Here is a 26548-nt window from a genome sequence, read left to right as displayed (position 1 = left end):
CTCACACCTCACCCAGACAGGGCCCACTTGTAGGACTAGGAGCCAGGACCATGCATGATGGGGACATACAGAGCAAGTGGCCCTACCCTGGCCATCAGCAGCTCATAGGAAAAGCCAGAAAAGAGAGAGGTCCCTTTGTGGTATGTTGAGATATTGGCTGCTAACAGTGAGTGGAGTCTGCAACACCAGAGGCCCCTAGAGGGTGCCTGACTGTATGTGGCTGTTTGTTATGGCTTGGCTGTGTTGCAGCCAGGAGAACAGAGCCACTGGGTGAGAACCCGAGCATCTCAGGGCTGCTGTGGTGTCCCCTGGGCACAGCAACCGCCCACAGCACTGGGTTGGGGTAGGAAGCCCAGAGCACGGCTGCATTTGTGGCAGTGCCACGTCTGGCCTGCACAACTTGACGGCGGACAATGGGACCAGGAAAGGGAGAAGGAAAACATTGTTAAGGCGGTGGGTGAGCCCTGCTCTCATTTCTCTGACCACATAATGCCGCTTCAGATTTCATGACCACATAATGCCGTTTCCCTCAGAAGGGGAATACTGCAACAGAGGGGCAGCTAGAGGTGGATGAAAGGCCTGTGTCTCAGTCCCTCATTCAAAGCCCATGGGGCCAACAGAAGTCTTCTCTTTGGTTGCTGTGGCCTTTGGACAAGCCTTGTAACGGGAAGCAGCCGGGGGTGTGGTGGGACAGACAACGACGTAGGGGATCCCTCAAAAGCAGAAGGGATGAGTGTGCTACCACTTACCTGTCATGGTACATCAGCATGTCGACAACATCGCGGAAGCAGCCAGGGTCCCGAGGTGAGAAGAACCCACTGCTGATCTGGTCAATGGCCTGCCTCAGCTCAGGGAGGCGATCATAGTATTTCTTCGCGTTGTACCTATGCAGGATGATATGGCCTCATGCTGCAGCCCACAGGACAACCCCTGTGCCAGGGCCCAGCCTTCACAGCTCAGTCAGCAAGGGGCATGCAGGAAAGATCACCCCCACCTCCACACCAGCTTAATGTAGCTCTGCTGGGAACCCCTCTGGTGTACGCACAGCCCTGACCAAGGGGCTTCCATCATCTGGGGAGCAGGGAAAACTACTATGCCTGCTGCTGTACCCAGTATCTCCACTAGATAGATCTATCTCCACTACAAGCTGCAAGACTGAACATGAAATATCGTGGAGACAAAAGTCTGTATCAGGACATCCAGGAAGAGCACAGACCAACTGCATAGGCTTCCTCAGCCTGATGAAGGGTATTTGTACCTGAAAGCTTGCAAAGAAGAATTTTTCCAACTATCTGAGTTGGTCTAATAAAATATATTAGATTTACCCAAAGAACCTTGTCTGCCAATGTCCTTAGACCAACACGGCTACAACCTATACTCCTGTATCAGGACAGGAGCTTTTGGGGGCATATCCCACAAAGGCAGTCGAGTGCCCCACCCCCTGGGCTACAGTGGGAGTGGGGCCCTGAACAGCCCCTGTGCATCTGGGCCAAAATCCTTTCCTTGGCTGACTGGGCTTTGCTTTGCAAGACAAAGGCCTGGAGTAACATCTTCCTCAGCCCCTATGTGACTGAGGGGCCCCCAGCTCATTCTCAAAGGCAACTTCAGCCAGGTCCACCTGGCAGCATTTGCTGTAGGCACAGTCTGGGGAGTGGGCAAGGGGGTCTGTTCTAACAGCCTTTTGTACACGACAAACCTCTTCCGAGGACCCTGCCCCACCCACTCATGAATGCTGCTGTCTGAGGGAGCTGACGGCAGCCTGGAGCTAGAGTGAGCCATTCTGGCCAAAACACCTTTGTGCTGACATAAGCTTGAGCTGCTTGTGGCCCCTGGGTTCTCAGCCAGGGATACGCAGAAGCCCTAGCTGTGCCAGCAGCCCTATGCTTTCACTGTCCTGGCCTCTTCAGATGGGGGTGAACAGAGCTGTGCCCATGCCAGGAGTGTCACTCATGCAGCCCAGTGCCCAGCCCAGGCCAGCATCTCAGACTGCCACAGCCTATAGTGCCCTGGGCCCAATATAGCAATACTAACCCTTGCTGGTCCATTGCCTCCACATCCTCCACTCGCATGCCGAAGATGAAGAGGTTCTCCTCACCAGCCTCCTCTGCCATCTCCACGTTGGCGCCATCCATGGTGCCGATGGTGAGGGCACCATTCAGCATGAACTTCATGTTCCCAGTACCTGAGGCCTCTGTCCCAGCTGTAGAGATCTGCTGTGACAGGTCGGCTGCAGGGATCACTGCAACGGGGAAGACAGAGGAAGGAGCTTGTGACTGGGAGGTGGCTGAGGAGCAGGCTTGAGCTCAAGATATCAGCTCGGTAGAGAGCAGGCCCAGGACAGGGGATGATGAAGGCTGCCTTGATGTCCCTGTCCTACAGCTGCACTCTGTGCTACATGTCCACAGCTGAGACACGGAGCCATCAACCCACATCTGAAGGGGGTGACCCTCTCCCTAGAGACCACCTGTCAGCTAGGAAGGGCTGCTCCACCATAAGACTGCCACCAGGAGCCAAAGCCAGGCAGGTGCCACCCTATACCCGTCCTTGGCTCAGTCAGGTCTTGGTGACCCTTATTCTCCCAGAGGTGCTAGAGAAGGGGGTCTGAACTGGTTGGGCCCAGGTAGAGGTTTGTGCAACAGGGAAATAAGGCTAACAATGAGCATCAAATCTGCTCTGGGACAGTAAGAAATGAGGCAGCAGTATCCACTGGTGGCACCCAGAGGAGCCCTACCAAGGCCACCTCTGAGGAACAAAGGAACAGGGTCCTGGCTGCCTGACAGAGACAGAAGTAAAAGAGGGACTACCCTCCAGGGGCAGAAGGGGGCCTGGGACTTTCAAAGGCCTTCCAGGCCCTGAGAGATCCCCTCTATTCATGGAATACACCAGTGATAAGAGATTGGTTTCAATTGTGGGCCCAGCTCATGGCATCGCAGCTCTTTTAATCCTGGAGTTCCTCCCATGCGGCCCCCTGCTGCTGCTGTTTGGTGGAGGGGCCAATCAGTCCTGCCACTTGCTCCTGATGGCCAGGAGGCAAAAACTGTGGTTTTAAATATGCTGCAGTTTTGGCCTCCCGCTGCTTGCTACTGACCAGACAGGAAGCAAAAACTGTGGCATATTTAAAACTGTAGTTTTCAGCTCCTGGCCATCAGGAGCAAGCAGCGAGCAGCAGGGTCAATGAGTCCCTCCACCAATCAGTGGTGGTGGGGTGCAAGATGGGTACTCCAAAATTAAAGCAGCTGCCACACCAAGAACTGAGCCTGAAATTTAAAACAGGCCCTAATGATGATGCACAGCTGGAGGTCCTGAACACTTGCCCCTCACTCAGCCCTATTGCCCAGCACGTGGAGTCTGTATTCCTCTTACCCTGACCCCTGCTGTCCACACAGCTTTGCTCACCAAGCTGAAAGGGAACTAAGCTCCCCACCCTGCCCTCCAACTCTGGATGGTGACCATCACATCCCACCATAAAGGGCCCCTCCTTGCCTTGCTATCTCACCTTTCTCAGCAAAGGACACCCTGTAGTTCTCCAGGAAGATTACTTTGAGCCGGTCTCCCACGTAAGGGTCATTATTGACAACCTCCCCAATGGATGTGATCAGTTTGATGATCATCTTAGCCATGTGGTAGCCAGGAGCTGCCTGCAGGGGAGGGGGGTGGGTTAATAAAGAAACGAGAAGAAAAAAATGATGTCTTCATGAGTCCAATCAGATCAGCCAAATTGCCCACTTGGATGCCTGTGCTGCTTGCTTTGCCTGAAGCAAAGACAGGCCATGGACCTACACATGGCACAACATCAAACTTGTTTAAAAATAGACATGTAAAGGCCTTGGTCAGTGGAGAAGGCCACAATGATGCATGCTATGAATCCCCTCCATGGGGCTGCTTCTGCACAGAAGCTGCCATCTCTTCCCACTTTGGGGAACAAGCACTGCCCAGGATGACAAACTGCAGAACAGGAACAGCAGAATGACTCTCCCAGCTCCAGCTTCTGCTCTGGCTCCCGGGGCGAGAGGGGCTGGGGCTGGGAGACAGCCACCTTATCAATCTCAGTGGCAGCAGCCTGATGCAAATGTCACTGAGGGGAAGAGGGGAAGTTTTGCTTCATGCCTGCTGGAGCAGAGGGAAGAAACTCTGGAGCAGGCCCCATGCCCTGGGGACAAATGTTTGCATAATAAGGAGACTGCGCATCCCCAGACCAAGCTGTTCCCCCATAAAAGGTGACTTGAGGTTGGCAGCAATCCCGCCAGCCCTCCTTCACAATGATGGTCTACCTGAAGTACCTAGACAGCATCAAGAACTGGAGGCTGCTGGGTGTAGATACACCCTGACTAGGCTGTCGTTGTACACTAGGAGCCCAGAGCCCATGACCCAGCCCGCTCTTCACCTGCACTGACAAGGTCCCCCAAACACAGGGCAGCACCTGGGCTCAGGACAGCAGTCTCAAGCTATAAGGGCACGTGTTACCTTTCCGCCAATCATGATAGTCCTCGGCACAAAGGATTTGGTCGGGTTGCTTCTAATACCTGCAAGATGAGGAAGGAAACAGTAGTAGTAAATGAGGAGGCTGTGAAGAGTCACAGATGGCATCACTGCTAGTATTACATGGGGTGTGAGGAGGGCGTGCCCACCAGACCCAGACCCCATGGTGCTAGCGCTGTACAGGCTAAGCACAGAGACAGCCCCTGCCTCAAGGAGCCTGCAATCTAAACCACCACCCAGAGGTGCCTCTCCACATGCCAGAGCTGTATCTGCTTGTACAACTTATAGAATAGCAGCCCTAACCCCCACCCCAGTCAAGAGCACTTGAAGACCAGGAGCATTTCCAAACTAAAATACTTTAACCTGGGACATCCCACTCCCAACAGAGGTCCAGCCCTTGTGTTTCTGCTGCATAGCACCCATGTGGCACCTCAACAATTCCAACATCCTCATGGCCTGAGAGCAAGCAGGGAGGTGCCCTGCAGATGTGCTGAGGGAAAAGAGAAAGAAGAAAGACCCAGAAAGCTCTATTCTCCCCACAGGCCCATTATGAGGAGAATGAATTTAAACAAGTTGGGTATAAGGAAACCAACCCAGCTTTTGGTCTGGCCCTTTTTTCCCTTCTTAGGCCAGTCAGTTTAGGATGCAACGCTCAGCTGTGGAGTCTGAGTTGGCAGGGCCCTGGATGCGATACCCAGGGAGCTCCTTCTCCATCCCCTGCTCTGCTACCCAGAGTCATAATGCTAAATGGAGCTACCTCTGGGGACCGGTGTACCTGGGGAATGCCCTGCCCTTGAAGAGGGAATCAGTGCTGCTGGAAACAAATGTCTGTTGCTGTCTAAATGCTGCTTGGCTGTATGCCTGGACAGGGGAGCAGAAAGCAGCTGCACCGCCACCCCCTGCCTGTTGTCTCTGTAGTCAGACTCTGCAAGGGGAAAGACAGGACAGTTCCCTTGGGCTGCCATAGTGAAGGGGAGGGCAGGGGAGTAAGGCAGGGAGTGAGCATTATGTTGGCTCCACCCCATCCCCAGCACATCAGCCAGGGCAGAGAACCCAAGGTCCAGCTGCCAGCTTCTATAGGGTCTAGGAAGAGGACATTTATGCCGACATAATTTACATGAGTCCTGTGCACCGTTGTGAGTTAAACTCCAGAAAAGACGGACAAACAGAGTGTTCCAGAGTAGCAGACTCTGGGCTTATAACTAAGCCTTGCCACTGGGGAGCAGGGGAGCTGGCAATTTGCTGTTTGTATTGAGCTAATTGTTATACTTGAGTAAGTTGCAGACATGTGACCTCTGTTCTGGTATAGCCTACACCTGCGTGGTGTTATCCTATTCTTTCATGGGCAATTCCACACCAGAAGTGATCCCAGGAAAGGGCCTTATGGCACCTGTACACTCCCTGTGTACACCAGTGTAAAGGGTCAACCACATCAGCACAAACACATTATCTATCCAGGTGACAGCCCTGCTGCTCTGGTCTACAAAGGCTCATCCTGAAGGCATCTCATGAACCATCCGGTGAGGGCCAAACAACAGTACAACTGACATTATATACACACACAATATTTGCTGTCCTCCTCTTCCCACAGGCAGAAACAGGTGCAGAGGCCTGGCTTCATTTGCAAGGGGTTACAGGTGGTTTTCATACATGTACTGTCCTGGGTTTATGTCAGGGAGACAGGGTGGCAGAAGGGGCCTGGCACCAGGTGTAGAAGACGATTCGATCTGTGATCCTGGGAGTTCTCGAATGCACACTTGAGGTAGCTCTGTGTCCTATGTGGATGACTGATGCCCTCACAGTAGGAAATCCCATCATGCTGGAAGAGCCCTGGGTTGGCTACAGTCTTCATTCTGGAGCTTCAGTTGACCCAGGGCCTGGAACACCTTGATGACAGGACCAAGGCCTCAAATCTGACTACCTGCTGCCCCTTCTTGAGCCATGGAGCCAAGTGCCTGCCCAGCCCCTAGAGACACCAACCACATAGCAATACTCTCTATAGCTACTGTGGCCAAAGGACTTTGCTAGACTGAACCCAATCACCCCATTACCGTGTGACTGGAGAAGGAAAACTGGCAATTTGTGTAGTGACAGGGCTCTCAGCTCCCCAATGAGCCCAGCTGCCCACCCCTAGGGAGCGGTGGAGAATCAGCACTCACGGTTGTAGAGGGTGATAGCGTGCAGACAGTTGAGCAGCTGCCGCTTGTACTCATGAATCCTCTTCACCTGCACGTCAAACATGGAGGAGGGGTTGATCTTCACCTTGTACTGCTCTTCCAACTGGGCTGAGAACTTGAGCTTGTTTTCCTGAAAAAGGAAAGGGAAGCATTTCCTGGTTTTTGGCTTGCCACTGGTGCTCAGTGCAAGGTAGAGTTCACCACAAACTTTCTAACCAGCTGCACAGATGGCTTCTACTGAACATCTGACACTACAGCTAACACTGTGCACCAGATGGGACATTCACAAGGAAACAATTCTTTACAATGAGGCATTAAAACAAATCCAAGCACTTTGGGAAGGCTCTAAACCTTCATGCTTCAGGGCACAGCCTGCAGCTGATAGGGATCAAGAGGAAATATTCTCCAAGAGCCTTTCATCCCATCACTGCTGAGGTTTCTTGCTCCACTCCCTTCAGCCTCCACAGCTGGCCACTGTCTGTGATAGGCAGTGTAGTTAGGTTTCTGGCCTAGTCCAACCTGGCTGGGCCATTCCTATGTGCCTGGCCAGTCAGCCACAGAGAAGAGGGGCCAGAGGAAAGAGCTTACTCAATTGGCTGAGGAAGAGAAACCACAAGGAATTGAAAGGGAGGAGAAAGAGGCAGAAAGAGAAGACGCAGGAAAAGTAGAGGACAGAAAGCAGTAAAGAGGAGGGAAGGCCAAAATGCACAGGGTGGGAAGGCAAGCACAGAACTGGAGAGGCTACAAAACAAAACTGAGAGGGACCTGGACTCAGAGAAAAAGGGAAGGAGGTATAGGGTGACAGGAATGGAGGCGTGTCCACTACCCCAACAGAAAGCCTGCCCAGATATCCAGGGAGAGCCCCAACCAGCCTAGCTTGTCACTTTGTCAAAAATGTTAGGGTCAAAGCTGGTTGGGAATTTGTCAACCCTGCTTTTCCAATACAACACATGGTGGCTACAAAAACTGACATGTTTTGCAGGAAAGGATCAATGGGTCAGATATGACTCTTAAGGTGGAGAAGGAAGAAAAAAAATCAGAGTCATTTTGTTCTGGTTCCACATTCAGTGGAGCTGGCCCAGGCAAATGCAGTGCCGCATCAGGATAGTAGCTCACACCCCCATTTCCCAATGGACCTGACCCAGCCAGATCTCTCATGATACACTCTGGCTGGACACTCTGGCTGGACTGCCTCCCTGCATCATGGGCAATGTAGTCCAGCCCAGGAGCCCAATCCCCAGGACTAAAAGATGGCATAAGGCATCCAAACTGCATCCCTATGAGGCGAAGTGGCAGCTTGGATGCAATGTTTCATTGTTTCCAAAGCAAAATGTTGCAGAAGTTTTTATTCTGCAATGAGATCTTGATATTAGACTCCTATTGATGTGGGATGAAAGTAGCATAATCAAGTGTATGGACTAGATGGTCTAGTACTTGGCCCCTTCCCACCAGGAGACTCTACAGGCACCAGCAACATTTTTTAGCTTAATAAACATACTAATTCAGACTCTCCAAACCTTAGAATTCCTTAGATTTTCTGCTGTTTACATTACCTGTTTGACTTTGGCCACATCCCTGATAAAAATCTCATCATCAACAAACTGCAGTAACTTCTTCAGCTGGCTGAGATCAGTTATGAAATCTTCCCCTATTTTCTAAGGAAATAAAACAGGATATGAATGCCCTCTTGGCTGTGAGATGAGCTGCTGCATCATTTCACTTTCCTGCTAGAAACAACCTGAACAATCCTGCCTGGAAAAAAAAACAAATCGGAAAACAAAAAACCTAAAACACTTCTTGGCTAAAACATGGACAGCGACTAGGTTGTTCCTCTGCATCCATTTAGAGCGGTGTTTCCCAAACTTTTCCTCAGCATGACCCCATTTCTTCAGCATGGCCCCTCACTTCCAAACTGCAGCCCCTCCCAGGTGCCCCAGGGCCAGTGCCTGCAGCCCTCTACCCCCCAGTAGCACCCAAGCCCCAGCTGCTGCCTGTGGGAGGCAATGGCTGCTGCAGCCAGAGAGGACTGCAGAGTCCAGCTCCTCTCTCCACCTCTCCCACCAGCACCATGGCCAGAGTGGAGCCCCGGGTGGGGGGAGCTCAGGACTCCCTGCCCTGCTACCTTCCCTCTGTTGGCTCTGCAGCCCAGCAGGCAGGACCTGGCACAGGAGGGAGCATTGTACTGCTGTAGTCGCCAAGGTGCGCCTGCTCAGCAGCAGTGGGGGTGCTCAACTCCATGCTGCTGCTGCTGTGCCTCACCTTGGTGACCAGGGTTGTGCAGCACTCCCTCCCGCTGGGCCATGGAGGCAGCTGCTGCCCAAAGCTCGTCTGGCCCTGATGTGGCCTCACACCCTGCTGTAGATGCAGAAATCTTGGGGGATGGGGGAATGTGCCCCGCACTGCATCACCTTGGCACTCCACCCTCTCCCCAACCCACATTGCCTGTGCTCCCCTGCCCTCCCACCACGTTGTCTGTTCCCCCCCTGTTCGTCCAATACATCGCCTGTGCCCCCTCCCCTCCAGCCCTCACAAACTTAACCTGGAGGGAGCTACTCTCCATCTACCACTGCTTGGCATGTGTGCACACACATACACATGGTGCCCCCTGCCTTCCATTGATCTCGCCTGCTCCCCCCAGCCCCAAGCAACCCCTTGCACGCTGGAAATCTGCCAGCCTGCAAGGGGAAACCCAGAATGAGAAAACACATGGGAAAATGTAGAAAACCCAGATCCCTGTTTATTGTGACCCACAGTTTGGGAACTGCTGGTTTAGAGTGCAAATGTATCCTGGAAAAAAGCTGCTACTACAACCAGAATTTTAACTGCCACACTTCCATATCTCTCCAACACAGCTAAATAAAAAAGGACCAAGTGTCCTGGCAGTTACTGTCAACTGGAATCCCTGACAAAGAGTACAATGATAAATTTCCTTGCGTTAAATCAGCCACTAGATACCTCAGGACACTGCACAGAGCTCCTGGCAAAGTGTAGCCCTGGTAAACAAAGGGGATCAAACTGGAATTAGGGTTGTGTGGAAACCCGTTTGTGTTCACTGTAGTAGATATTTGGCTTTGTGAATGTCTCCACTTCAAGCCACAAACGTCCTAGCACAATGGGAGGTGATGCTGTCCTGATGGGTTGTTCTTATCCCATGGGAAAGAGAAATCAAAGATCTTCAGGTCTAATTTTAAACTGTGGCACTCCCTGCATCTACCTACCAAATGTGCAAGTAGTGTGACATCTGTAATTCCTGATTTCCACGAAACAGTGTTGATTTATAGCAGCTGAAGATGAGGCTCCACTGTTTCTGCTTATCTGAAGACTATAATGGAAACAAAGTTTTGAGACTGAGTTTTCCCAAGACCCTCATAACTCACCTCAGCGATAACCTCTGCTAGTCCTGGGTTGCAAAGTAGGAGCCAGCGCCTTGGAGTGATGCCATTTGTCTTGTTCTGGAACTTCTCTGGTTCAAGGTCATAGAAATCTTTGAATCTGAGACAGAGAACGGGGGGCAGAACTGAACCTGATTCATTTGGAGCTGTCTTATAAAACAGGATCATTAAACCAACCTGCTTCTACTTGTACTTGCCAAGAGCTTGAAACAATTCCTGTTGACATTTTTCAACGGACTTTCTTGGAAGCTGGAGTAGGCCTCAAATGCATCTGCATAACTAACCCCTCCACTTATACACTGGTGCCTCCGATAAGAGCTGCTTTTCCTGGGAATTTACATTTAGCAGTTCCTCCAGTCCACCCAAAGTCTCTTTCTCTTCATCAGTGGGACAAAACATAGATTGTGCCTCATACCGTAACACCTGGGCACATTTCCTTCCCCTTTACAGCCACATCTGACCATATGGTGGGGGAGTGGGTTTACTGCAGGTGTCGCTCACAGTATAACAAATCCTGGAGAGGCTGTCCTGCTAGTGATGGTGAAGGAGAGAGAGACCCCCAGGCTAGGTTTGCAAGGCCTGACAGCTGGATGAGGGGAAACGGCTATTTGTGTGTCTCGTGCCTGTCACTCACACTGAATTCTTTACGATTTCGGAGTGAATCCTGGCCACGCCGTTGACGGCATGGGAGCCAATCACGCAGAGGTGTGCCATGTTGATCCTCTTGCAATCTCCCTCCTCGATCACAGACATCCTTCTGAGGCGGTCAACGTCCCCAGGGTACACGGCTGCCACATGCTGCCAGAATGCACAGAGAGCCATTGGCTAAGGCAGGGGGATGCTTCAAGGGGGACTGGCAGGGGAATGCCCTGCTGGTTCTCCCCCAAGAGCACAGGGGAGGACAGACACCAGGGAGTGGGTGGGGCTTGGTTCTGCCACACCTGCTGCTGCACTGAGCACCAGATGGGGGTGAAGTTATTAGAGCCGGGGGAACATATGGCAGGATTTTGGGGGACCTCAAGCAACATCACTCATTGGGGTGGGGCAGCTCCTGCACCCTCAATTTTGGGGTGTGAGGGGCTTGAAGTTTTCAAAGGCACTGAGCTCCCACAGAATAGGATTGCTGGTGCCCTTGGAGGGCACAACCCTAGAGCCTGAACTTAGCTATTTCTCCACCGAGAAAGCTCAGCACCAGTGACACAGAGAGCTGACCCTGCACTGGATAGCTTGCATCTTCACATGGAGAAGAGTACAGTTTGCTGCCAGCTAGATGAGACTGGAAGCAAAGGCAAGTTTTGTGACACGAAGACAGAATCAAGAGGTCCCCATGCCCAGCCCCCTCCTCTAGGGCAGGATCATCCCTGCCTAAATCACTACAAACAAGCGTTTGTCTAACCTACTCTTAAAACCTTCCAGGGATGGAGTCTCCAGAACCTCTCCAAGGAGTCTGTTCCACTACAGTCACACCTGGCATTAGTTAGTCCTTCCCAACACCCAAACCATCCCCTTTCTAATAATTTCAACCCAACAAGATGGGCCACTAGTCAGTCCCCAGCTTCTCACAGCCAGCTACAAGCTGGACTCTATTCTCAGTGCCCCCTTCCCGCCCAAACCCCCAACAAACAGCCCAGAGTTCAAGCTTACATCCAGGTGCTTTTGGTTGATGGCGTAAATGATCTCCAGGTGACGTGGCAGCAGCTTTTCAAACATGGAGATCGGCCAGCGCTCCAGAGCCTCCGGCAACACTGTATGGTTGGTGTACGCACAGGTCTTCTGAGTGATCTCCCAGGCCTAGGCAGGAACAACCCAGTAAAGAGAAAGCAGCCCAGAGCCCTGTATGGAGGGAAGTGCCCCTGACCTGTACTGGGCAGGGCAGGAGGGCAGCACTGCAGTGTGAAAGGGGATAATGTGTGACTTCACCATGCGAGAACAGTGCATTTGGTTGGTCACCTCCAAGCAGCACCATGCGCTGTACTCTGGCAGAGCCCAGGGGAACCAAAGTGACTAGATCATGCTGAAAATAAACCCGACCCAATTGTCTCAGAGAGCTGCAGTGTTAGAAGCACAGCTGGGACACTTGGGGATTCCTCAAGGCTGTACCATGCCACACTTGCCAGCTCTAGATGTCACCCCAACTTAACCATGGAGACACTGAGGCACAGGGAGGGGAAGAGAAATGCCCAAGGCCAGCCAATCAGTTAGATGCAGAGCTAGGAACTGAGTCGCAGTTTCTTGAGTCCCCACTCTCTGTCAGCAGGGCCCCACAGCCTCCGTGGCGGGGTTTTGAGTGGCATCACGTCAGCACAGGCCCTGCACAGTGCAGGTGGCTGAGCTGGGAAGGGGAAAGTGCGAGTGGATTCCCATACTTCCCACTGCCATGCAAGGCTCCAAGTAAGACCCCCATACAGCTAAGGCTGGTATCCTGCCAGTGCTTCTACACCTCAGTGGTCATGGCCTACTGGCTAGGGAGCCAGGTAGACCTCCTTGTAACCTGGTGAAAGAAGACTCCTTTCAGGGCAGCAGGGAAATACGCTCCCTTCCAGGGCCCTGGATCAATCATGCCTCAGGCAAAGAGGACAGCGTGCCGAGCCCAGCCTGTCTTGGCAGTGCCTTTCACCCTGGTCCAGGTTCACAGCTACCCATATCAAATGCCCTAAGGCCAAACAGAGTTGCTGTAAGAGCCCTGTGAGCTATTTAAAATCTTTGGGCCAGTCCTTTCTGCTGGGGTGAACAGAGCCAGGCTGGCTCACACGCACCTTGGCTCACATGCACCTTGGCTCTGGCTCCATGCAGCACTTGAGGGGAGGGAGGGAAGTGAGAGGAAAGCATGGGCCCAGAAACATGGTGCCTTTCAGTTGGCTGCCTCCCCTATGGTCTGGAAGCATTTATTGCTGCCCTGTACTCAGGGCAGCCCCCCCCCCCCGGCTTTTCCTCCCTAGTTTCAGAGCTCTATGGGTGCCTCAGTTCAATCTGGGGTTCATTAGTCCTGGGTCCTCCTGCAGCGGGGCTGGGCATATCTCAGGGCCATCAAGAAGGCCGAGAGATTCCTCTCACGCCGCAGGAGTGCTTGCCTGTTGCTCTTCAGACAGACATCCATTCATCCTGGCTAGAAACTGCCCATCCACAACAGGGCAAGACTTGTGGCCTGACAGGACCATTGTCACAGCTTCACTCTAATGGCACAGACAGGAGGGCCAGAGTGTAAAAAGGACAGGCTGCATATCCAGTAGAGATGGGTGGAAAGGTGTGTGGACCTGGGAAGAACTAGAGTGGTGGGAATGGGCAGAGTTGGAGAGGGCAGAATGGCCAAGGGCTACAGGAGAGGAGGAGAGTGGAGAGAGGGAACTGGCGGTGAGATGATGAGGCTGAAGGAGACCCTGGCTGTCAGGGGCAGCCTCATGGTTCACTGCCAAGTCCACACTAAAGAAACAAGCAGCAGCCAAGGGAGGAGAAGAAGAAGATGGAAGATGAAGTCCCTGAAAACAAGGGCAGGGCCAGGGGGATCAGGGACTCACCCAGATCTTGTCCATGCACACACTTGGCAGAGAACAGATGGGTCAGTGTTGGACATGCCAGCAACCCGACCCCATCCTCCTTCTGCCTCAGGCATCACTTCCCCTGCTCACCTTGTCCCAATCCATTTTCTCCACATCAACCAGGATCCTCATGAGCTCGGGAATGGAGAGTGCTGGGTGGGTGTCATTCAGCTGGATGGCCACCTGTAACATAAGTACACCCATATCACATACACTACCAGGGGTGTGGGGGGGAAGAGAAGCAGCTGCATCTCCTACATGTTTGGGGACAGAGTCTTGAGGGAGTTAAGGACTGAGGCCCCTGTCACCACAACACAGACAGCCGTTGGGCAGAGATGCACTGGAGCAGATCCTTTTGAGCTGGCCAACATCTTCCCAAAATTTCCAAATGGAAATGTGTCACAGAAAAGGGAGGCTTTTACCCCACAAGAATTTTCCACTGTTCTCTAACTGATCCCAATGGCTAGGGCTCCTGAGTGACTGAGTAGCCTGTCCACATTCTCAGGTCCCCAAGTTCCTAGGGGCAAACCTGGCTCCCAGTGCTGATCTACCCAGGGGATGGAGGTGATGGGCGGACGGGATAGGGGGCAGCCAGCACAGGGATGCTCACTCCTGCCACAGTCTGGAGCAGTGGTCAGTTAGTACCTGGTACTCACCTTGTCAGGGAAGGTTTCAAAGGATGCCCTCACTGGGTCACGGCAGCCAAACTTGGAGGACTTGAAGCGCCGGATGATGTCCTGGAGGGTGGCTGCCACCACAAAGTACTCCTGCTTAAGCCTCAGCTCCTTGCCTTCAAAAAACTGGACACGAGACACAGACATCAGCGGGGCTGCTGCCACCAGCCACTGCTGTAACCCTCCTATGGCTGTTCATTCACCATGACATAGAATCATAGAGAAGTATGGCTGGAAGGGACCTCTGGTGGTCATATAGTCCAATCCCCTGCTCAAGGCAGGATCATCTCTATCCAAACCATCCTATAAAAATTCTTGTCTAACCCTTTATTAAAACTATACAAACCAGCCCTGTTACACAACTACAAGGTATATTCCCCAAAGACACCCCAACCTGTCAGAGGCTAAATACGGAAACAAGAGCTGTCAGTGTCCTGCCAATTCAAGATTTGTTAAAAGGTAATCAAGAGATGCAAGGGAAGAGGGCTAGAGTAAGGCAAAACCCTTCTCAGCTCTTCAACCTGTCAACTACAAAGGCATCCTGGTCCCAGAGCCACACCACTACCTGCATCACAGGATTGCCAGAAATCCAGCAGCCATGAACTACAGGCTTATCACAGAGGCCAAGGCAAAGGAAGGTTTGGTGGGGAGGTGTGGTGGTGCTCGGCCCTGGTTACTTGAAGAAGAATCACTGTGACCCACGTTCCTGGACTGAGCTGGATGATCTCAATAACGTAAGCTTGGCAGGCTGCACAGCTGGGGTTGTTCTGGGCTGGTGGCCTGCAGGACTCTAAAGCTTTTTGGTAACAAGTCCAAGGTATTGCAGGGGGAAAGACTGTCAGTAGTAGAGACTGAACTGTGGGTCTCTGGATTGGAGACACAAGTCTTCCCTGCCTGAGCTAAAAGGCTCTCCTCTATTAGCTGGGTCCTCAACCTAGGCAGACTCCTCAATCTGGTCTGTGTGCCCCAGTCACCACTAGAGGGTACTACAGCCATGGGCAGAGAAGGGTTGGCAAACCAGACCTCCATATACAGTCTTTTCCATGCCATGTGCCTGTCCAATTTCCTGAGTGAATACAACACCGGCTTCCCCAAAGCAGCCCGTGGCTACCATCTCCTTCCTGGCTCCTCCAAGCACATGTGCTAGTCTGGCTTAACTAACAGACAGACTAGACAGCTCATGTTCCTGCTCCAGGGTGGGGTGACAGGAGGACAAGAGCCTGGCTCCCTCCAGAACACGTCCTTGGCTTGGTCAACACTGCCAGGTCCAGCAAGACCAAGGTTTGCTCTGAGATTGTTTCAGAAGGATTTTCTTATTATTTTGTATCCTTCACAGGAGTCCTCAAGGAAGAACCAATGGGAAGGGGTCAAACCCCTGTGCTGCTTGCACCAGCTCCAATCAGCCAGACGAAGAGCTAGGAATGGAGGGACTCACATTGTCGTTGGGGTACAGGACTCGAGAGATGTTCTCTGCCAAGTTTCGATCCAACACAGCCTCGATGTAATCGCCTACATTGACTGCAGAAAGAGACAGTACGTAGAGCACTGCATTAGCCGTGACTGCCCTGTAAGGTATGCACAGCTTCCACACAGTCATGTGTCTGACTTTGCCCCTCCCCTCTGCACAGCTGCCCAATTTTCTTCCACTCTGGAGGTCATATTACATGCAAATGACTCTAAAGTTCTCACCTCACCCAGCAACCAGAGCTGGGCATGGGCCTGAACAAAGCCTGGTAGCTGGCAGGAGGCAGGTGGGAGGAAGGGCGCAGTGGGATGTGGAAGGAGGGGAGTTAGGTGGTCTGGGATGGGTGGATCTAAGTGGATGGGTGCTAGAGGAGAGGTGTAGGTTGAAGGCAGTCTGGAGGTAGCTTTGCTTTCTTAGGAGCACAGGGGTGTGGTCTGGGGGAGCCTGGTATTAAGGCTGAGCTTGTCCCTTTCAGTCCCTGCTGGCAGGATAGAGGCAGACACATAGCTCAAAATCAGGCTTGGCAGTGGCCAAGAAAGCACAGCTGCAGGAATGCAAGTAGGGCTGGGAGGTGAGCAAGCCTCACAGGAGGAGAACTATGAAGCTGGAAGCCCAGATCCACCTCTCTTCCCAAACCCTAGACCTGAGGGTGCAATTCTCATGGGGGTCAGCAAAGACTGCCCTTTCCCATCAAAGCTAACTGAATTAACATGAAGACAATATGTGATTTGTACTGTGCATTACTGTATCTAGGGAATGCCAGTGCTGCTAGGAGCTGTACATAAGCACCAACAAGAGACAGTCCCAAATGTCAGAGGGAGAGCTTACACTCTTGAAGGTTGAAGTCATTGGGTGCCTTGGCAGACCACAGCCTCATGGTGTTCACTGTGTTGTTCTTGTACCCTGGGACTGGGGTATCATATGGCATGGCCAGCACTACCTGTAAAAGGAAAATAGCTTACTTTGCATCAGCAACTACAAGCATCCCTGGAGCCAAAGCAGGTCAAGGAAAGGACACAAAGCTAAGAAGGAACAAGAACATGTAGATTAACAGAAAAACAGACATCATGGTTTAAATAACTCCTTCAGTGTCAGAGCTAAACTGCATGAAGGTTATATTGCAGATATCTCTATAAACTGTGTCCAAAGGGCTAATACAGGACAAATAAAGGTTTTAAGCACTACAGAGGAGAGCAGGAAGTATTTGTTATGGGTGGCTTCAGGCACACAAGTCAAATGGTGCTATAGGCAATTACAAGTAACCTACCCTCTTTTTGGAAAAATGCAACAATTAACAATTAATTAATCAACCAGGTCTTATTTATTTATTCAAACTTAACAAACATCCCATGACTGTTAAAATCTGAATTTTTCTGTAGAATATAGACCTCTCTCTGTTACTGATGGGCCCAAAACCCCAGGGTATCATTCTCTGCTACTAAGGCCCTTGCTGCATGTTACATTTATGGTGCAATTGATGTGGAGCTGTACCAAGCCTCCAATCCCCTCCTCATGCCCAGTAGCTGAGTCAGAGCTGCTGGGTGCAGGGTTTTGACAATCAGCTGATTGTCAGCCCTGGTTGAACAGCCCCAGGTCTGGTTTGAGACCCAAGGCATTCTGGGGACTGAGGCCAACAACCCGGAGCTGTCTGGGCTGGGGCTGACAATGAGTTGTCAGTCACAAATGCAAAGCTGGACACTCAGCTTTCCACTTGCTGGTGAAGAGGGAGCATAGGCTTATGATTCTGGGCTTCCCTTGCACTGATAAATAATAAAGGCATGATTGGGATCTGACCTCTGATCCCACAGTGCCATTAAACGACTGTGTGCCAGCGGCCTAAGATTGATTCCTGCAAACAACTATTTGCTGCTCGTTGGATTTAACTGGTTGAATTCGATAGGACGTAAGGGAGGCAACTACATGCATGTGAAAAACTGCAATATGCTTGCTGAGGCCTCGGCCCTGCAAAAACACAGGCACTTGCTTAACTGCATGGGAGTAAGGCTGGTGCTCCTGGGCTCACATTTCACATTCATAACAGTGTCAGCTAGGGCTGTACTTCTCTATCCTTGAGCTTCCTGGATGGAGCCTATTGACTCACAGCCCAAGGAGACACCTGAATTCTCCTTTCCCTGGAGCAGTGGAGATGGAAAGGAGGTGAGAATGAGAGACAGAGGTTCCCACTGTATCTTTGGGACTCTTGAGTCACTGGCCTAGAGCTGGAGAATCAGCTCCAACCCCAAGGTGCCCCAGACAAAAACCCTCCTGTCTGCACTACATCTTGAATCTTATCCCGCCTGCCAATGGCAGAGTAGCTGACTGTTGTCAAGTTCCGCATACCTTAAAACTTATCAAGCAGAAAGCATGACACACCACGACCTTCACCTTCAAACATATAAGAGGAAGTCAAATGTAGGAGGCAAGTGCTTGTGCCACTGAACAGCCAAGCTAAGGCCTCGATCCTGCCCTGCCATAAGCACATGCTTAAACTTTCCTCATATGAGCAGCCCCACTGAGACCAAAGGAGCTGGACTTTACCATGTATCCAACTAAGCACCTGCCTGAATCTTTGTAGACAGCCTTCACAGCTGGGCCATGCTATCAGCCAAGTTGCATGAAACTGCCCTATGTAACAGGGCAGCAGCAGCCAGCTGTGACTTATTGGTCCTATAGCTCCGTCTATGGATCCCAGGGCCCCACTTTCCAAGCTATGGGACAGCCCCATGGTCCTATCCAAGCAATACAGCTGGGGCTCCCATCAAATCACAAAGGGAGACCATCCCTTGACTCTGAGAGCTTACAACTGGGTGGTTTGCACAGATTCCCCCGCACTTTACAGAGCCAACAGAAGATCTGAAGAGGAACAGACAAGCTCCTCCAAGGATGAAGGAAGCTGACCTTACTGCTCTTTCATCCCAACCCTAGTTCAACAAAGTCTGGATGATTAAAATGACACAGTACCCTGAAAAACATCTCCATGCATATGGCAATAGGTGGCTCTGTTACCTGCTAAGATTTCCAACTTTCACTTCCTCAGCTTGAAAGTAGAGAGTTCTTTCCTCTTGCCACATCTCACCCCACAGATTCATGCTGGGCTCTGAAAGCTTGTCTATGGCCAACAGGAACCATGATTTGCCAGGGAAACTTTTGTCTTACTGCACCCTCCAGACCCCAAGACACATCTGTGGAACCCTTTGAGATACCAAGTTTGTGTACACTCCAGGTGTAAGTCAGGGGAAATACACTCCAAGCACCAATACTGCCTGTTCTGAGCACTGAAGCACCATGAATCAGGTCTCCCCAGACATGATCTGTGAGTCAGTCTCATAAGGTTCCAGAAATACTCTCTGGGGTGCACTTTTTTATTTGCTTTCTGCATTTGGAACCTTCATCATTCATACTTCTAAGTGTTCCTCTTCCACCAGGATGGCTAAAAAAAGCCCTGCTTTATTGGATACTTGAGATTCCCCCATCATCACCCAACTCCAGAGCTGGGGCTTTAAGGGAAATCAGTCACTAAATGCCCCCAACACTTGCCAGACAACCAATAGGGTTGGCCACCCTGAAAGCCCAGTTGCAGGATTGGCAATTAACACAAACATCCCTCTACCTGCCAACTGAGCATATTCAAGATAGAAACACCCAAGACACGATGAATAGGGGAGTCCTGGATGCTGATGCATAAGAAGAAGTTTGGTCCAGTGAGGGCCCTAATTTGAGAGCATGGAGACCTCCTGCCTGGCTACAGACTCTGTGTGAACTTGGGCAAGTCCTTTGGTCTCTCTGTGCCTGTTTCCCTCTTCCCCCCAGGGGGGTAAAAACATTCAGGGCTGTGAGGCACTCTTGGACCACAAACGGACCTAACCAGATAGCTTAGACTGCCAGGTACCATTTCATTGTAGAACTGTCCGCTGCAGAAAAGCTGTTATGAGAGAAGGCACAGCCAGAGAGGTGAGACTGATGCTGCTGTTATACAACCCAGGTGTGGGCAACAAAAACACTTTGTACTCACCCTGGTCCTCTATCTGTTCATTGTACAGATGAGCTCTTCTGCCTCTTGCAACTTGGCAGGGCTTGGCTGAGGCAGAGCTCTGATACCATGAGACCCACTAGTTACCAAGTCTAGGAGAGGGATTATAGGGAAGGGCAAAGAGAGCTTCACTGGGAAGGGGAGGGGCACTGCCCATGGGGGGGGGGTGGACTCATACAGCACTTCACTTACAGGAAGTGATGGGACTTGCATCCTGCCCCCTATATTCTGAATGAGTTGTGGCAGGCCCCTGGGCCTGCAATGCACCAGGATGGTAGTACTCAGCCCCTTCTGCCCTGTCACAGGGGTCCAGTCTATGGCAGGGTCCCTGAATACTTGTGGTTCCTTTGTATGAATCCACATCTAACCACATCCCATCCAGGGTCAGCAAAATGCATGGCTACCTAGGGAACTGAACTCCCAGGAGCAGCTGCTGCCCTGCTGTCTTGGGATAGCTTTTGAGGGAATGGGCAGCATCCACTGCAAGACACTGAGTCAAGAAATGGGCATCACCTGTCCAGCATAGCTCTAGTCCTGCCTGGCTTCCTGCTGCTCCACCAGCTGAACTATCCCTGTGGCCTGCACATCTGGACATGTTCAACCAGCATTGCTCAGAGACATATATAGTAACCAGTAACTTTTATTTAGGAATTCCTGTATGAAGGGACCAGTGCTCTACATCTCATGCTTTAACACCTGGTAGACCACCATTAACTTGCTTGTCATTAGCTAAATGCACCTTCCTTAAGCAGAACTTAAGTAAACATGATCTCTATGGAGCAACAGTCATTTCAGTTTTTGGGACATTTTCTGATCAAACAGGTGAACACCTTCATCCTGGCTCAATCACTATAATTCATCCCACAGTGCCTTGGAAAACTATATATAAAGAGCATGGGTGGGCTGCTGTGGCCTCTGGGCTGGAAGGCGGTGGCTTTGAAGCCCAGCATAGCATAAAACATCCTGTATAATCTCGGAAGCAGGAGACATTTAATGTAACCACCAGAGCAAGGCTAGATTGCTAAGACCAGCCAGGGCAGAAAATGGTGAACGTCTCATCTAAAAACCCACACAGTCAGCTGCATGGAACTCAGTGTGTCTCCTTTGGAGACAAACGACTAAACCAGGGGTACAACACGTGGTCCATGGGTCATATCCGGCCCACAGAAACATATCATTTGGCTCACAGGGCTCTTCAAGGGTCTGGGAATTTGGCAGCGGGTAAGTGGTAGCAGCATTAACTGCTGCTCCCTTGCTGCCAAATTTTCAGTCCCAAGGGGAGCCTTGCAAACCAGATAACATGACACTGCATGCCAGATCACACCAGCGTGTGGCTGAATCTGACAGGTAAGCAGTGCACACTAGATAAGGCTGGCACAGGGGCAGATCCAGCAGATAGGTGGCATGTGGCCAGATCCAGTAGATGGGCAGCTGGACCGAGGCAGTGGGCAACACAATGCTGGACTGAGGCAGTACAGGACCTGATGAGGCACATGGACCAACACCATGTAGGATTTAATCTGCAGACCAACCCCACACCACTCGTCCAACCCAAGGGTGCAGAAGGTTGGGTGTCATTGAACTGAACCAACATTTCTGACACTCACTTGGAGAAAATGAAACATTTCAGACAAGGGTTGAAATCTGTGACCCACTGAAATCAGTGTAAATTTTTCCACTGACTCAGAGAGGGTCCATAAGGGTCATGTCATCACAGCTCTCTCTCATGCTAAAAAAGTTTCCCTAAAACTGTCTGCCATTTTGACAAATCTGATCCTATCTCCCCTAGAGGCTAGAGACCCCACTCAGGACTGGGGACCTAATGAGTGCCTCCACACATGCTCTGACACATTCTGATTAGACAGCATCGGAGCAGACTTGATTAATCCTGCCCATTGTAGGGACGTACAGGCAGCAGATCACGGCTCTATCTCAGACCCTGGCCTCATGGTGTCATTGCCTCACAATCCCGGCCCCACTCCTACCTGCCTGTCCTGGTCCTAGATGTTGCTCCCCGCCTGCCAGCGGCCTCATGCCATCTGCCTGGCCAAGCATACCCAGCCCAGGCTCCATGGAGAGCCTGCCTCCCCACTCCATCCAGTGCCCCTGGCAGTGCATGTGGGGTGGACATGCTGGAGGGCCTGGGTAGTCGAGCTGGGGCTGGCACCAGTGGCAGCCAGAAGGAGCAAACATCACCGAGGCTGCTGGGAAGCAGAGTCCAGCCACTGCACCGCCCCAGCCCCACTGTGCGGCTGGGGGTGGTAGATTAGCCGCATGTGCCACAACCTGGGCTGTCCCCCGCACCTGGGCTAGGTGGAGCCAAGGGACCCACCGCAAGTTGGATAAAATTCCTTGGCAGGCCAGATCTGGCCCACAAGCCATATTCTGCCCACTTCTAGCTTAGGTTCTAAGACATTAATAACCAGAGAAAGGTTAGGAAGGTTTTCCCCACGTTGCACCATAGGTGCCATTGTATACTAATGTACACCAATGTAGGCAGGGGTGTGGGGTCTTGCACCAATGTAAGTCAGTGGAGAATCAAGCCCCTAGTAATTTAAAGATGAATGCTTCAAAGTGCCCTCTCTGACACTTTGTTTCGATATTAAGATCATGTATTTGGAGTTGTAAGTGGATTGGGTTTGGCTTGGTACAGCTGGGAAGGGATAGGGAATCGCGTTTCTACTAGGAGGCCCAACCTCAAATGGGGACTGGGCAGACTGGGGTACTTCCATAAGACAGAGGAGGGCACTATACCTGAGTGTCAACCCACTTCGCACCCTCTGCGGTGTGCTCTACCCGGCCATAGAAGTGCACAGGAAGCATGTATTCGGGGCGGGCTTTTTCCCAGGGGTTGCCATAGCGCAGCCAATCATCTGCTTCCTCCACCTGAAACAAACAGACAGAATAAGCTCGAGTTTGGTACTGTCAAACAAGATCTCTCTTAGCAGAAAGATTCTTTTCACCTTGGATTTAAGAAAAAAAGAAAGAAAAAACTTGTTTTAAAAAGCTGATTTTAAAAATGAACACACAAAAGTTGCTGAAAGCAGACTTATACCCAAATCATTAAGGGCCAGAACTCAGCTAGTACAAACCAGAGCACTCCACTGAGTTTGTGGAGCTCTGCTAGTTTATACCAGTTGAGGGAACAGCCCAGTTGCCCTAATGAAAGCAGCAGAGACTTCCACATTTGGTGCGTCTAAATGGTTTTGATGTTAAATTCGCACAGTTTACACTAATAATATGTCCCCATGAAAATGTAACCTTGCAAACCCTTGTAAGGAGGCAAAAGCAAATCAGTGTGTCTCCTTCCCCAGCAATAACGAGCCTGCAGCTTAGAGCCTCATTAACTCTTCTGTTGCTGGTGTACTCTCTAGAAGAGACTCCCTTTCCCATAATAGGGCTATCTTTGCAGGGCCAATGTGAGTACAAATGGAGGAAACGGTTCTTTCGGTCAGCAGAATGCACTGATTAAAACTAAATACAAAGAGGAAACATATCTATTAAATAAAAAGGTGTCTTTTTTTTTTTTTTAGCTGTGCTCAATGTTACAACCAAATGTTTCTTTTAAGAACCAGGAACTTCACATGGACATTGATTTCATGACCCATTATAATCTACCTGATCCCCACTAATCTTTTAGCACTCCACAGGTGATAACAACCCTCCAGAATGGTCCTACCCTTCCACTTATCAGGCTACCCTTCCTACTCCATTCTCTTGTCTGTCAGTGACCTCTTATATCCTGTTTTCATTTTGCACACGCTTTTGTTCTATCTGCTATTTAGCTCTGCTGTATCTGGGTTTTTTTTCTCTCAGAGCCCTGAAGAAGGGTACGGGGGTACCCAAAAGCTTGTTTACATCTTTCCTATTAGACTAAAAATGTATAGGTCCAATAAAATATATCACTCCAAATAATTCTTGTCTCTTGCATTTTTCTTTGAAATAATACTAAATCAATGACAATGGAGGAGAGGAGGGGACAGAACAGGAATTACGCCTGGTAGTTGTACATGAGGATTATTCCTGAAGTTTTTAAGAACAAGTTGGACAAACACTTGTCTAAGGTTGTCTGAGGTCCCTTCCAGCCCTACTTTTCTATTGTCCTTAGAGAACAACTATATGATTGTTCAAAATGAGAGAAAGCTCCCCTGACTCACAGTTAAAGGTACAGCAGTGGATGCTATTGGCAGACATGTGGCAAAAATAACTTCTTCCTTTCTTTGTCTTAAAATTTTGTACATCTTAAAGCCATAAGGGCCATGAGGTCTCCTCATCTGACCCTCCTGCATAACACAGGGCAGAGAGACCAGTTACTCCAGTCCCTGTGCCCTGTGGGGCAGCTCAGATGTCCTCTATTATTTTATTTATTCAGCAGTAACTCTACACTGGACAGGCACTTTAAACAAGGGGCCCTTTGTGTGACCTCTACTGCACAAACAGTGCTCCTCTATGGTTACCATCCTCCATCAGCTGCTGAGATTATGGTTACAGGTCCAAGAAAGAAATGAGGCCAACTCCATGCTGAAGGGAGAAGTGGGGATGGTACCACTGGACAAACTACTGCCCACAGCCTCAATTGACAAGGGCCATGCAGCCCACATGGCAGAATACTGGTCCTGAAGGGCAGCTCTTCTTCCTCAGAGCTTTGAGCAGTGGTCATTATAACCCACCAAGAGGAAGGATGGCTTAGTGGGGAAGGGCATGGACTGGGACTCAGCAGAATACAAGTTCTACACCTCCTCTGGTCATGATTTAGTGCACGAACTTGAGGCAGACACTTTACTGCTCCAGGTCCCCAATGCGTCACCCCTGACCTATGTGGATTCTGAGTTCTTTGAGATGCTGGGGCCCTAACTCTGGCTCAGGTCTTGAGGTGCCACTGTACTACAGTTAATTACTGCCTCCAGCAATGGCAAGCAGCAAATTTCAAACTGGTGTCACATACCTGCCAGCCATCGACAATCTTCTGATTAAAAATGCCAAACTCATAGCGGATCCCATAGCCATAAGCTGCCAGTCCTAGCGTTGCCATGGAGTCCAGGAAGCAGGCTGAAAGGGCAAAGCAAAAGCACACTTTGAGGAACGGGCAGGACTGGCTCATGGAAACTCCATTCAGATGCCTGGGTCCAAACATGTTTTCCAGCCCAGCACATGCAATTTTGGGGCGTGGGGAGGGCAGAGGGGGATGCAAACAGGGAGACAATGACCTGGAAATGGCTTAACATCCCAGTCTGTTTCAGGCTGGACTAAACTGGACTGTACACTGCTTGTGACAAGGCAGCACCTTCCCTCCCCAACACCAAGGAGGGAAGAAAGTGCCACTCCACAAGAGAGGGGCAAAATCTGACTCTGCCTGGGTTAAATTTGTGAGGGTACAGAAGTACAAAGAAGCTGTTTTTCCCAGGAGTGGTGAAGGGGAGAAAGAAGCAGTGCATTCGTTCTGAGAACAGGTGACATGTCTGTGCAGAGCAAACAGGTGGATTAGCAGGGAGCTGTGTCAGAGGCACTCATTCTGGGCTGCCATGCCCGCTGTGCCACTGTATCATCACAGATGTTCTAAACACCTCCAGACCTGGAAAGAGCAGATACCCGCTCCTGGGTCCAGTTCATGCACCTGTTTAGGAACATGTGGTGGGCAAGATGACTTGCTCTGTGGGGAGGCAGTGGATATATAACTTGCTGCTGCACTAACGAGCCCTCGGCTGTATGGGAATATTGAGGAATTGGCTGTTTCAGAACCAATAATCCAAATCTCGGACAAGAGCTCCATTCTATGGACCCTTTGGGGACAGAGCCCTGAAATTTGGGATGGCCCAGGAAAACTCAGAAGGGTTGATCACTGACTACACAGTACTGTTTCTTTGGGCCTTCACCTCTTGGCAGGTCACACCAAGCCCTAGCTTCCCCACCCCTGTATCTCCCCCCAAGGAGGCAGATAAGGTCTGTCTTTATCTGAACCCCCTTTCTCCCTCCAGTGGACAGTGCCAAGTCACAGGGAACTGGAAGTCAGTCCCTGAAAGGAGTGGATGGGTGTGGTTCATAGTCCTAGGGACTGCAGGGACGTGGGCCTAAGTCAGGGGTTAACCAGAAGGCTGGTGCACTCCTCCAGCCAGCTAGTGGCACATGGGGGTGGAGTGGGACACAGACATCTCACAACCATGTTTAATAAAGCTGGGCTGTGCCAAGTTGAAAACAGAGCAGACCCACGGAACAACTGACTAAATGCTGCCTGCATTTATATAAACCAGCAGGCAGCTTCTGATGCAGTGGAGAAGGATGGGAAAGAGGGAAGTAGAAGGGACATGGAGGAATTGTGAAATTACTTTAGAGGACTAGCTAAACATAAGCACAGCTCCATGTGTATTAGCTGCAGGCTCTGTGAAGATGGGGCAGGCAGCAGCCCTCCAGAGAGGGAGACACAGACAGGTGCTTTACCCAAGGCCCACAGCTTGCACGGTCTCACCTGGCCACATGCGAAAGGGTGGTCAGGACGGATGGCAGGGGCACATCCAGCATGCCTGCAGTGGGGAGCCCCCTTGGAAGGAGGGCGTAGCACAATGGTGCCATTCAGGCAGGCCTTTGAAAGCCCATGCAGAGAGGAAATCCCTAGGAAGACAATGACCAGGCCTTTTCCCCTGGCTGTTGAAAATTACCTGCCAAGCGTCCCAGCCCTCCATTGCCCAGCCCAGCATCCTCTTCAATTTCTTCCAGCTCTTCCAGGTCCAGGCCTAGCTATTGACAAAACAATGGCAGCAGAAAGCACAGCATGAGCACAGTACCCTGGGAAATACTTGT

General features: G+C 51.0%; 1 protein-coding gene across 1 annotated transcript in view; it reads right to left on the bottom strand.

The window, feature by feature from the left end:
- PYGB (glycogen phosphorylase B) overlaps window positions 1-26548 on the bottom strand; it is a 40325-nt gene that overhangs the window by 5405 nt on the left and 8372 nt on the right. Inside the window, exons 3-18 of the mRNA XM_006259242.4 lie at window positions 26407-26485; window positions 24699-24802; window positions 22508-22639; window positions 16552-16663; window positions 15694-15776; window positions 14241-14384; window positions 13675-13767; window positions 11693-11839; window positions 10683-10846; window positions 10034-10148; window positions 8210-8311; window positions 6639-6786; window positions 4465-4523; window positions 3497-3638; window positions 2032-2239; window positions 750-884 (exon numbers count right to left, since the gene is read on the bottom strand). Coding sequence (XP_006259304.1) covers window positions 750-884; window positions 2032-2239; window positions 3497-3638; window positions 4465-4523; window positions 6639-6786; window positions 8210-8311; window positions 10034-10148; window positions 10683-10846; window positions 11693-11839; window positions 13675-13767; window positions 14241-14384; window positions 15694-15776; window positions 16552-16663; window positions 22508-22639; window positions 24699-24802; window positions 26407-26485 — 1967 coding nt within the window. The remainder of the gene's footprint in view (window positions 1-749; window positions 885-2031; window positions 2240-3496; window positions 3639-4464; window positions 4524-6638; window positions 6787-8209; window positions 8312-10033; window positions 10149-10682; window positions 10847-11692; window positions 11840-13674; window positions 13768-14240; window positions 14385-15693; window positions 15777-16551; window positions 16664-22507; window positions 22640-24698; window positions 24803-26406; window positions 26486-26548) is intronic.

The sequence above is a fragment of the Alligator mississippiensis genome, chromosome 1, assembly GCF_030867095.1.
Source record: "Alligator mississippiensis isolate rAllMis1 chromosome 1, rAllMis1, whole genome shotgun sequence".
Lineage (NCBI taxonomy): Eukaryota > Metazoa > Chordata > Crocodylia > Alligatoridae > Alligator > Alligator mississippiensis.
Note: the sequence above shows the minus strand (reverse complement) of the source record. Positions and strands in the feature narration are given on the sequence as shown.